Raw genomic sequence first — 13,152 nt, 5'->3', positions numbered from 1 at the left:
AGCAGATTCTTTACTGCTGAGCCAAGGGGAAGCCCACCTTACTCCTGTTTAAAGACTTAAAAAATGGTCCTGCTCCTTAACTTCTGGCTTTTGTCCTTGAGCACTACCAAGACCAGGTGGTTGTAGGAAGCAGAATTTTAAAAATTATTTATTTATTGTTGTTATTTTATTTGCTTTTTTTGGCTGCGCTGGGTCTTCCTTGCTGCACATGGGTTTTCTCTCTAGTTGCGGCAAACGGGAGCTACTCGAGTCTCGGTGCGCAGGCTTCTCTTGTTGGGGAGCACAGGCTGTGGGGAGTGTGGGCTCAGTACTTGCAGTTCCCTGGCTCTGAGACACAGGCTGATTGCTCTGTGGCATATGGTAATCTCCCAGATCAGGGATCAAACCTGTGTCCCCTGCATTGGCAGAGGGATTCTTATCCACAGATCCACCAAGGGAGTCTGGAAGCCACATTTTAAATGAAATGCCTCACAAGGAAGTCTTAATCTTTGTCAAGAGCCCAGAAGAAACCGTTCCCGCGCTCACCCAGGTGAGGAGTGTGCAGCCCGTTAGGGTCAGGGTGCCACTCAGGACAGCGTGTGTCCCCACTTCACAGTGTTGCTACATTTGTCCCTTTATGGTAACTGTCGATTTCATCCTTCAGTTCTGCAGGGTGGGAACTCCCGACTCACTCTTTATGTAACCAGGTGGTCTTGGCTCCAGGTGTGTGTGCTCCAAGGTTTTCAGGGCGATTTTTGCTGCTGAATGATTGTCACAGAAACATGTTTTTTCTTTGCATCTAATGTTCAAATAGTCATCTCATCCTCACCTGAATGCAAGCACGCCATATTAGGATAACTTGAGTGTTTGTACTTTATATCTGTGTTTAAAGAGTCTCAAACCATTCTTGACTCTACATCTTCACTGAGAACGAGGACTGAGCAGGGCCCCATGGGTGGGTCTCATGGGACATACTTTGTTCAGTCGCTCAGTCATGTCCAGCTCTTTGGAGCCATGGACTGTAGCACACCAGGCCTCCCTATCCCTCACTGTTTCCCGGAGTTTGCCCAAGTTCATGTCCATTGTTGAATTGGTGATGCCATCCAACCATCATGGGACATATATAGTGATACAAAAACAGGCTCTATCACCTATGCAGAAGCTTGGTCAGATGTCCATGCACCACCCTCCACTTCCCAGCCAGACAGGGCTGTCTGGCTGCCCGGTATAGCCTCTTCCCTCTGGCCCCTTGGCCTCCTCTGGTCTGGTTCCCAAGAGCCACGGCAACAACAGCAAGCTAGGCTGCAGCCCAGAGTTGTGAAAGGAAGTGGGCTGGCGATGGCACAGAAAGGGAAGAGCCCTGCCAGGATGCACCAGGCGCTGGCTGTGTAAGCAGCATCATCTCCCTGGTGCAGAGGAGGAGGCTGGTGCCCAGAGGTCGAGAAGTTTCCAGGGGAACCCAAGCCCTGGTCCATGTGACTGAGCTCCACATATTCTTCTCCCCTCTTTCCAGCCTCAGCTCAGAGGGACCAGATCACAGGTGACTGGGTGGAGTGTCCTCATGACTGGGGTGTGCACCAGCTGTTTACCAAACCTTTATCCATATCCCCTTATTTGAAAAACAGACGAACACTCCCACTTTATAACAAGTAAAATTCTGGCTCTTTTTAATATGAAGCCTTAGCTGACTCATGTTGTTGTACAGCAGAAACTAACACACCATTGTTAAGCAGTTGTATTCCAGTTAAATAAATTGATTTTAAAAAAATAAAGAGGGAAGCTAGGGATAAGTACAAATGGAAAGTTATGGATGACTCTGGAATTTTAAAACTTGTTAGCACTAAAAAAAAGAACGTGTGTGTGTGTGTATATGTATATAAATATGACAACCTTCAAAAGGAATCTGAACTAGTAATATTTATTGGAAACCTGAGTAGGGTTTTCAAAGGACATGATCGTATATGAATACAGACAGCAAGCAGGTAGTTTGAGTCTATTGATTCTCAAGTTAAATAAAGCTGGAGATACACAAAAACAACTTTTTTTTTAAGAAATATCTTCTTTATTGATGTTCTATTTATATTGAGCTTAAAAATCTATTAATATCAAGCCTTTTACCCTAATCCCTTTTCTTTTGTAAGTGATTAATGACTAAATATCTTTATTAGAGCAGGTGTGCCCTTATTTCCAGTAATAGTGCCTTTGGAAACCAAGCTAATTAATGATTTTTAAGTGTTTAACATAAGCAAGAAATAGAGCAGTTTTGTGAGTTGCTGCAAAGACATTCACAGCTGATCTGCATATCAATTAGACCAGGTCATTCATGGAAAATAATTACCTTCAATTATGATAAAAAGGAGTTTGGTGAAAGCAAAATGGAATTATTCTGCCTTTAGTGAGGAGTTGTACCATTAATGCTTGGTGGCCAAACAGGGAATAGGTTATTTACTGTAATTACTTGAAAATGCAGCTGTGTGTGAACATGATTTTCAATTAATTTCCTGCTTCCTTTCAGATATTTATCTTGTAAGTTTATTAACATCTAAACACCCACTTGAAGGACCACATTTTGACGGGAAGTCCATGAGGTGCTGTGGCGCTTGGAGTGTCAAAATCACAGTGTGGTCTATCCTGCCTGCTGAATTCTAGGACCTTGGGTAGAAGGTCATGAGATGACCTCTGTTTGCATTTTAGACATCTGGTCAGTGGCCACTTCTGATGGGCCTTCCCAGTGAAATTCCACAAAGCCAAAAGCCTCTAAGATATGTTGTCATCAACATGAGTGATTTCTAAGGAACAGGTTTTAAAGCAAAGGTGTACAAAGTGGTTACCCAGCTTTATCTGGATAATCCTGGGGCTGGAACATAAATACTTTTGCTCCCATTACTACACAATTTCCAGAAAGAAAAGGGTTGTAAAAGGTCTTGTCATCATCCTTATCACACCAACCTAAACCTGAACCATTTTCTGTGCCCCTCCCCACCCCCACTCCCCAAGAGGGGAGAATTTTAAGAAAGACAGTGGTTCTCACTTGTGTCTTTAAAGAGCACAACCTGCTGTGAAGTCTCTGCACCTCTCCTCTGCCTCTAACCCACTGAGAATCCGCCTTTGTCCTGAGACAAGCCGTCTCCTCCTGGGGGTTTTGTTTCTTACTAAGTGTTAGAAGAACTCAGAGGACTGGACTCTTCCATCTCTAACAATGTGTGCTGAGGTCACTGTGATCATTGTAATGGGTGTTGAAATGCTGGCAATTTTCCAGATGCTTGAACTATTTCTAGAAGCTTCTCATTTCACAGTCTCCTCTCACATGCCTTGGTAGTACAGGCAGTATATATAGGCTTGCAATATGATACCTACTGAGATACTTTAAAATATAGCTTTTAATACTGTATTTGTAGTTATGTTTTTCTAGGGGAAAGAAACCTTTTTTTTTTTTTAAACCCTTTCTCCAGGACTCTGGATCGATTTGGAAATGTCCTACAATGGGTCCTTTCTGATGACTCTCGAGACCAAAATGAATTTGACCAAACTAGGTAAAGAGCCTCTTGTTGAAGCCCTGAAGGTTGGAGAAATTGGCAAAGAAGGGTAAGGGGCTATATGAATTTACTAACCCAACCCCGGGGAACCTCCTTCTCCCTCCAGCCCTTGAGAAGCACCTTTGTTGTGTAGTAGACCCAAGGTTGAGTGAGCGTCCATGAACGTGTTTCCTGGTCACAGAGGATTTCAGGGAATGTTTCCTGGTTTCATCCCCTGCAGACCATGAATCTCCACTTCTGCTCAGTGCCGTTGGCCACCAGCCTCAGGGCTGCACAGTATTGATTACCCAGGAAGCATCCCTGATTCGGATCAGCAGGGCAGGCTGCACAGTAAAATGCTCTGTGATAAGAATCACCATCCAGAAAGTTCTTTCTCCAACTTACAGCCACAAATAGCAATATATGGGCCAGGCTGAGGTCCTTCGGGGGTCTATCTGCTTTAAGCACAGTGTCAGAATTATTTATAATTAGATGATTGATTTTGTAGCCAAGAGGGTGCTTCTAAAGTGTTTTGAAATGTATTTTCCCCTAAATAATACACCATTGATTTTCTTAGTAAATGCCTCTCTTTGTAGAAGATACTGCATCTGCCGCGGGGTTGTCTGATTTTGTAAATATTCCTAATTTTTGAGCCAATTGATGAAGTTGATTTTTTTTTCCCTTAGATGCCTAGACTTAATAAGTTGGGACCTTTTACATTCCCACACACCTTAAAAATGACTGCTTCAGATGACAAATTTAAATTATATTATTGTTATCAGACTGAAAATTGCTGATTAGAGTCTGCATCTCACATGTTTAACCTGTTTGCATGGAATGAGTAGTAAAATGATAAGAAATGCCACCAGGAGCCACCCTCCCAGCACCTCAATAGAGACATAAGACACAGGCTCCTCGTGGGTGTTTGCTTTGTTATGACGCTGCCCTAATGCTTGTAATTCACACTTGTGGTAGACACACAATAGATGGGGGAGCTGGATCATACATTGCAGAACATTCTTTCACTGAGATGATTCTGATGTGTCCAAGAGATTTAATGAAAATGTTTATATTTGAATTACTGGAGAATCTCACCTGCTGTATGCAATCTAACCTGTATCTGTGCTGTTTTCCTTTCACCTTTCTACTGTTTGTTAAAATGTGTTTGGATTCGGCAATCTGTGGATTGTGTTTTCCGGTGAGTGCTATTGATCGGCCCTCCGTGTAGCATTTCATCCCCCCATCAGTGCTGAGTCTCGTGTGGACCCATGTGACACCACAAGGAAGCTTGTCCTTTCATCACGTCCCCTGACATAAAGGCCCCGTTTGTAGACCTGAGAGGATTGAGATCAGGAGCACTTAAGAGGCTTTTCTCGATTGGGATCGCCGGGGTTCTGATCCAGCCCTCGAGTCAAACCCAGCTTCTGTCCCCGGCTACCCCTCCCCAGCGCCATGCCCCGCTGAGCGCCATCAGGCCAGCCGCAGCATAGCAGAACTGCAAAGACAGCTGCCAATAAAACCAAGCACCGCAGGCAGAAGCGGTATTGAAAGTGAGCTCTAACTAACCAGGGGCGAGACAGAGCAGACAAGTCAGGAGCATTTGTGCAGGGAGCCCTTTCGGGAAACAGCCCCGTGCTGCCCAAAGCTGCTGGGGCTCCACTAGAAAGAAGGGGGTCTTGTGGGCAGGTGCGGTCCCATCATGGCCCGGTCCCTGAGATCCCTGCCATGAGGCGTCCCACGTTCACTGTTATTCATGCGGCTCTCCTGGAGCAATTTCAAGTTCATAAAACTCGGCTGATCAGAGGATGGACATGTTTCTGAGCAAGCAGTGCTTCTCTAGACTGCATGAAAAATATCCTCTGATTTAAGACTATAATGATATTATATTTAATGTTTAATATATATCTAAAGTACCATTTTTTTTCCCAGTAGAGTCTGGTATGTTTTGCCTCACTTCCTGTGAGGGTATTAACTTTTATATTGATGTGTAATTGGCTGACATTTAATTTTAAAAGCAAAGACAAATATAATTCCAAAGCACTTGATCTTGGGAGAAAAAGGCCTGGAAAAATGAACCCTTAACCCCTCTCTTTTTTTTTTGGCAAAAAGGACCCAATTGGGAATCTGAGAGTTCTGGATCCTTGCCCCAGAAAGATGCCTACACACACACCACTTGGCTCACAATATCTGGGAGCTTCGAGAGCCTCTGGAAAGCTCACCCGTACCTAAGAGCCTAATCCCAGCTGAGGCTGAGTCCCAGAGGAGAGGCGGAGTCCCTGCACCTGTGGCTGGCACATGATCCTTGGTTTCCTTCAGGAAGCCCCTCCTAGAGCCGCGGGTGTGAAGAGTGGGGCCAGCAGCAGCCCTCTCCTCCCCTTATCTCGTGGCCGCCAGTCCAAGGCTCACTTCCAGCCGGGGGCTTGTCCCCTGTCGTCCTGCTCTGGCAGGGCCTCTGCTTGGTCTCACTGCTTTTGTCCGACCCCCTTGAAGCACGCAAATGACTGTGCCCTGGGAAGTCCCCAAGGAGATGCTGCTCGGCCCTCTGGAAGTCCTACCTATCGTAGAAAGTCTGTTTCCATCCTCACGTCATCACCCCAAGGCTGGTGGTGAGAAGTCTGTGTGTCTTCACTCTAGTGAAGGCCTGTCCCTTTGAAATGTGGGTTCACTTTGTACTTGAGGACTTTTTCCTTTAGTCTTTTCATTTCCCCGATAGTCTTCTGGTTGTGTACGGTAGTTATGGTAACTTTGGGCCGTAAGACGCTCAAAATGGAATTCAGGTGGTGAGCTGGGTGGTTGGAACTTTAGGAATTGCCTGAAGGGTACCTAAGTGAGTCAGGAAAGGGGAATGTTCTGCACGCTGGCTGTTCTTTAAATGCACATCGGGGCCGGCGGTTTCCTGTAAGGCACAGGACCTGTCCCTGCTCTACCACGGCAGCCTGGGCTGGTGTGCGAGTCCCATGGGGGGCCCCCCGACCTCCATATTAGGCTGCTCAGTGTACCCGAGTCCACTGCCCCGCCCCGAGGCCCTGATGTCCTGGGAACCGCGTCCTTGTCATCCACGCTGTGACTCAGTCTAACTGTGGGTGTACATGCACATGTATCTGTAGCAGTATGGGCCTGATTTCTGTTAAAGAAAACGAACACTCTCAAGAGTGTGGTTCCCTCCAAGCAGTCGCCTCACTGGGCTGTTTAATTATGCACGCTTCACTTGAAGCATTCTTTGGAGCTCCTTTGTAGAGCTGCCTCTAGTGTCTGTGACCTTCTTTTAAGTACTCTGACAGCAAATCAGCCTACTTTTTCTAGATGAATCAGATATTTGAGTAATTGCCAGGCATCACTCAGAGGTGCCAGTGATTATGGGGCTAAGAAATGTTTGGCTCAAGACAGACTATCAGTGATAAAATAATTCACTTTTCCTATGTGTCTGACTTCAAGCACATTTCCAAAAAGATTTTTAGCAGAGGCAGTGAAACTGGAATCAGCCCTTTAAGGTGACTCTTAGAAAGGATATGACTCTCATCTGGAATCCCAAGGTGTGTTTTAAAAAATAGGCTTATCATGTACTAGCACACCTTATATATAAGAATGTGCAGGGTGTCTTTCTCTTAAATTCATCATAAGTCTGAGATCACAAAATGCATATTCAGTTATAAACTTGAATCAGCCAGACATTTAGCCCCACTTTTAATTAGTGTTGGTGCTGCATAATACCGCTCCCCAGGCAGAGAGGAGAGGTACCATTTAGCCGCAATCAGAATTTCATGTCATCTGATCTATTTTAACTGATAAGGCATTGTCTAAATTATTAACTTCAAGCCACAAAATTTGTCCTGTTCTCTGTCCTGCGGAGGGTTAATTCAGGAACCCGAGAGCTCACTGCAGTGCTCAGCCTTTGGCATCTTCTGCCTCAGGTCAGAAGGTTGCCAGATGATAAATACCAGTGGGGACAGGAGAGGCCAGTGGCCTTGAAGGTTTTACTGCGGTCCAAGATACCGAGGCAGCCTTTGGTGCTGTGTAGATTCCTTACCTGGCAGCATGCGGTCTGAACCAGGGGGGCACCATCATGTTCCTAAGAAGTAAGCTAGGTTTCTGAGAAAGGTCATTATTATCTTTGGGGATTTACTTCCCTGACTTTCTTCATCCCAAGTCCCCGTGTAAGCTTTCTTAGGAATCCTACGTTGCCTTTTATATAAAAGAAGAGCTCTGTGAGGGCCGCCCAACCATTGAAAGGGCTGAGATGGTTTTGTGACCAGCAGGGACATTTCCTGGACTGGCCAGGCCTCTGATGGAAGGAGGAAGAGTCAGGTGCTGTCCCCGAGGCTGGGGACAAGAGGCCTTTGTGTCTGCAGAGGGAGTTTCTTCTCAACGCCACACTCAAGCCTGTTGGCTAGAGCACAGGCTCTAATGTTTCAGAACAGGGTTGAGGAGGATCCGGGTGTCCTGCCAGGGAGGTCCTCTTACAGCCAGGCTCCTGTTTCAGGGTGGAGATTTCAGAGCCCTCCTCTCCCATGCTGGGACCTCAGCTGGGCCTTCAAGGCCACACTGGCAGGTGTGCTCTGCCCTTGGGTGCCCTTGGCCCTTGTTGGCCAAAAGATGAGCGCCCATATGGGCTTCTGGTAGCCAAGGACAGCATCTGAGGAAAACCCCAGAGGGTTTTGAATGCAGGAGATGGGACCTAAGCTGGGATGCCTTCCCCTGTCCTGGTGATTTTGTCCTCAAAATTACAAGACCGACCTTCTGCTTAGTGACTATTGATAGCGTAACAATGTTCAGAGATAGTTCTGTCCCTTGTTCATTTTGTCCCCATCAAGTCTCTGAGCCTGAGATGGGCCCTGCCTTCTGTCTCTCTGCCTCTCGGAAGTAAAGCCTCCCTTCAGGGAGGAAGCTGCCTTTTGTGGGGCCAGAGCTCAGCTGGGAGCCCTCCAGTGCCCTCAGTGGGGAACCTTGATCACTTGCCACTCTGGTGATCCAGACCCTCCAGGCCTCTGGAAACTGAGAACCTACCCTGGAAAGATTCATGAGGAACATTGCTCTCTGGTGAAGCTTTTTATTACTTTATTTTTAAAAAGTTATAAACTAGTACTTTTCCTGAAAGGTTCCTGGCTTCCCATGTCAGTTGCCTCCTGGAATCCCTTGAGATTTGTACCTCTGGTTGTTGGCTTTTTCTGTGACCTTCAGGAGCTGGGGCAGGAGAGGGGGTTATGTAGTTTCACAAGGAAGCAGTCTCCAGCCAAAACTCACTTGGAGATGACTAAGCCAGAAAGCACAATTTTTTTGAACTCAGCCAGTGTCAGAGGACTTGCCTGAACAACCCCGTCATCCATGAGGTGGTCACTCACTAACATGAGCTGTCCCGTCACCCATGCAATCTTCATTCGTTCCACTCACCGCCCATTGGCTGCTCTGCACTGTTGACGAGATCACTGCATTTTGTGTGGATGAGATCACTGCATTTTGTGTGGACCGCATCACACTCTGACCGCCTGTCTTTCTGACGCATGCACAGAATCCAACCCTCCCGGCGCAAGCCCTCGGCGGTTCTGCCCGGGACTGGGCGCTGAAGGGTCTCCTAGGGGACCAGGCCCACCCGAGGATTCTGGGTTAGGCCTCCTCTGTCTGGGTGAGGGGGAGCGGGGAGTGCTGCCACCATGGTGGCGGTGGAGCGCGTGCTCTTCCTAAGCAGAGCCTGCGCTGGGCGGGCAGCCTGGTGACTCTGCCCTGATCAGTTGCAGGCCCAGGGCCTTCTGTCTGGCCGACAGCGACGAGGAGTCCTCCAGTGCTGGCTCCTCCGACGAAGACGATGCACCAGAGCCCAGCGCCGGAGACAAACCGCTCCTCCCAGGGGCTGAGGGGTGAGTGGACCCAGCTTCTGGAGTCTCCCGGGGTGGGGGGGTGGTCAGGGCCCCAATTTGGGCGTGAGCTTTGCATCGCCTCTTCCTTCTCTGGTCTTCCTCCCTCCTTTACTTTGAGTGAATGGGTTTTGCATTAATAATTCAAAGCCAGTGGCTTAAAATTCGAGACCCCAAATCAAAAACACCCAAATAGTTTTCCCTTTTTCAGAGTCCAGACCAAAATGGTTTTCTCAGACCTTTGGAGTAAAGACTACCAGAATGGAAAGGATGTTTAACGCAAGGACCATAAATTGCACAGCACCTCCCCCTGGTGTCGGTGGGAAGCATTACGTCCCTTCTTACGGGTCACGTGCCTCCAGTGATCCGTTAATAGTTCCTGCAAAGTTGAGACATTTTAACGATTTCCTTGGTGAATTTTGGAAACGTGCATCACTTAGATGACCTTTTGGATCATGAACTTCATTTGGAGGGTTCCTTTTGCCTGTTACTTGGACTGTGGAATGATCCAAGTGCTTAGGCCGCCTCTCTGTAAGGATCTTTTAATTATTTACAGTGAGCAAAGAAACTGAAATGACAAAGAAACCAAGGGATTCAGAAGCCTTTTTAAGAAAACATCAACCTGTTCCTGTTCACTTTTGAAATCCTACAGAAGATAAAAAGAATCTAGATGTCTGAGGAGTTGGCAGTAGAGTTTGTGTGCACTATTTAACTCCCCACCTGACCTTCATAGTGATGGCTTTTTCCTACACACATACATATACTACTCCTGAACTCCAGATCTGCGGAGGATTTTAAGAAACAAATATCCTCTCTTCTTAGGGCAGTCCTAGGTCCATGTGGCCTGATAGAGGAGCTTACTTTCCTGGCCAGCCAGCCCATCATCTTGATGTAGCTGTTCTCCTTAGATGCTCCTAAAACTCTTTGACAAGTAATTGCTGCTCAGAGTCAGTGTGACACTGTCTTGAAAGGCAGATGTTTTACTGTGTTCTACTGCCCTGTTAATTCAGCCTGATGTCTTATTTGTTGTATAGAGACGATGAGATTTTTTTCTAAGAGGGCACGAGATTTGTATTCAGTATTTGAAGGTTATTAAGGAGAGCAGGTGAGATGCATTCCCTGCCTGCACTTGTGGGAACTTGGCCTGACTCTCCATCATCAAGACTAGGCTCCATCTGATGTCTACACCTTATCTGAACTAGTAGTTCTCACCTAGGGGTTATTTTGTTCCCTTTAGGGAACATTCAGAAAACAAAAATCATGGCATCTGGTCCCATCACTTTATGGGACGTAGATGGGGAAACAGTGGAAACAGTGTCAGACTTTATTTTGAGGGGCTCCAAAATCACTGCAGATGGTGATTGCAGCCATGAAATTAAAAGACGCTTACTCCTTGGAAGAAAAATTATGACCAACCTAGATAGCATATTGAAAAGCAGAGACATTACTTTGCTAACAAAAGTCCGTCTAGTCAAGGCTATGGTTTTCCAGTGGTCATGTATGGATGTGAGAGTTGGACTGTGAATAAAGCTGAGCGCCGAAGAATTGACGCTTTTGAACTGTGGTGTTGGAGAAGACTCTTGAGAGTCCCTTGGACTGCAAGGAGATCCAACCAGTCCATTCTGAAGGAGATCAGTCCTGGGTGTTCTTTGGAAGGAGTGATGCTAAAGCTGAAAGTCCAGTACTTTGGGCACCTCATGCGAAGAGTTGACTCATGGGAAAAGACTCTGATGCTGGGAGGGATTGGGGGCAGGAGGAGAAGGGGACGACAGAGGATGAGATGGCTGGATGGCATCACCGACTTGATGAACGTGACTCTGAGTGAACTCTGGGAGTTGGTGATGGACAGGGAGGCCTGGCGTGCTGCAATTCATGGGGTCACAAAGAGTCGGACACAACTGAGCAACTGAGAACTGAGGGGACATTTATCAATATCCAGAGACACTTTATTGTCTTAACTGCTGGGAGATGATGTGCTGTTGACATCAAGGCAGCCAAGGTCAAGGATGCCGCTAAACATTTCGTACAGAGGAGCGTCCACAGCAAATTGCCCAGTCCACAGTGTTAGTGGTTCTGCTGTTGAGAAACTCTGGTCTAAAATCAGGTGAACAGAAAGCCAAGTTTCTGTTTATGAAGGAACAAAGTCGACACTAACACTTGCCTGTCTCTCTCATTTAAAGGTATGTTGGAGGTCATCGAACAAGCAAGATCATGAGGTTTGTTGATAAAATTACCAAGTCAAAATATTTCCAAAAAGCAACAGAGACAGAATTCATTAAAAAGAAGATTGAAGAAGTCTCCAATACACCCCTACTGCTAACTGTAGAAGTGCAAGAATGTAGAGGAACCTTGGCAGTCAACATTCCACCTCCTGCGACTGATCGAATATGGTGCGTGTGTAGAAGGCCCCTCGGGGTCAGCCAGTAATTCCCTTTGAGCATGATCATAATAGTCATAGTCTGCTGACCCTTGACATTATGGAAAGTACCTTCTTCCTGGGAAGAAATACTTTCAAATGTTTTTTCTTGGGACCTTAAAGTTAGTTGTAAATCTGATTCCACTTTTCTTCTGTGAGTGGTTAATTCAAATATAAAGATACACCTCAGGGCTTCACAGGCGGTACAGTGTAAAGGATATGCCTGCCACTGTAGGAGACACAGGAGACGGGTGTTCCATCCCTGGGTCGGGAACGTCCCCTGGAGGAGGAAAGGCAACCCTCTCCAGTATTCTTGCCTGGAAAATTCCATGGACAGAGGAGCCTGGAGGGCTACACCCATGGGGTCACAAAGAGTCAGACACAACTGAGCAGCTGAAGCACACACATGTGCTATTATGCCATGAAATGATAATTCAGATGTTTTTTAAATGGTGAGAAATACTCATCTTTGAAATGTCCCTTGTGGTCCAGTAGTTAAGACTCGGGGCTCCCACTACAGGGGGCATGGATTCAGTCTGTGGTTGGAGAACTGAGATCCCATAGGCTGTGAGTTGCAACCAAAAATTAAACAAAAAAATAATCATCTTCACACTTAGGAAAAGTTAAGGTCAACCGGTGAAGTTTGTGGGATGAGCTGTTTCTAGGTCTTCCTCCTCTCTCAAGTCAGCCCTTTCCACCAGGAAGAAGAGCTGTGATTTGTAGAACCCTTATTCTCTGCCGGGCCAGTCCTCCCAGCGTCCTGTGGAGACAGGGCTACCATTATGCCCCACTTTGCAGATGGGGATCACACAGCCAGCAGAGTCCTTGGCGGTGAGGGAAGACTTCCCCAGGTCAGACCTGCACATTGAGGAGGCAGGATGTGTGCTTGGTAACTCTGGTAGATTGTGAAAGTCCCTCAGTTGTGTCTGACTCTTTGCAACCATGGAATTCTCCAGGCCAGAATAGTGGAGTGGGTAGCCTTTCCTTTCTCCTGGGGATCTTTCCAACCCAGGGATCAAATCCAGGTCTCCTGCGTTGCGGGTGGATTCTTTACCAGCTGAGCCACCAGGGAAGCCCAAGAATACTGGAGTGGGTAGCCCATCCCTTCTCCAGCAGATCTTCCGGACCCAGAAATCGAACCATGGTCTCCTGCATTGTAGGTAGATTCTCTGCCAGCTGAGCTACTGAGAAGGGTGACCCAAAGAGTTGTCATTTGAATGAACCAGTGGGTTTTAACCCTGCCTGCATGCCGCAGTCACCTGGGGACTTGTTAAAGCTGTGCTGAGCCCGGCCCCCATGATTCTGGGGTTGGGAGACTAAGCTAGGACTGAGAATCACTGAAAAAAAATTATTCATGATCCCAGCAAAAGAAAATCACTATTTCTAAATCTCA

At 46.8% G+C, this 13,152-nt stretch overlaps 1 protein-coding gene across 4 annotated transcripts in view; it reads left to right on the top strand.

The window, feature by feature from the left end:
• TEX2 (testis expressed 2) overlaps nt 1-13,152 on the top strand; it is a 111,088-nt gene that overhangs the window by 92,285 nt on the left and 5,651 nt on the right. For 2 of the 4 annotated variants that reach the window (XM_060395772.1, XM_042256178.1), the window contains 3 exons: nt 3,432-3,564; nt 9,227-9,346; nt 11,524-11,733. In XM_060395772.1, coding sequence (XP_060251755.1) covers nt 3,432-3,564; nt 9,227-9,346; nt 11,524-11,733 — 463 coding nt within the window. Of the gene's footprint in view, nt 1-3,431; nt 3,565-9,220; nt 9,347-11,523; nt 11,734-13,152 lie in introns of all 4 variants that reach the window. The other 2 variants (XM_042256179.1, XM_027974336.2) reach the window with 1 other exon arrangement.

This window comes from Ovis aries, chromosome 11, assembly GCF_016772045.2.
Source record: "Ovis aries strain OAR_USU_Benz2616 breed Rambouillet chromosome 11, ARS-UI_Ramb_v3.0, whole genome shotgun sequence".
In the NCBI taxonomy this organism is placed as follows: domain Eukaryota; kingdom Metazoa; phylum Chordata; class Mammalia; order Artiodactyla; family Bovidae; genus Ovis; species Ovis aries.
This window is presented reverse-complemented; position numbering and strand designations above follow the sequence as displayed.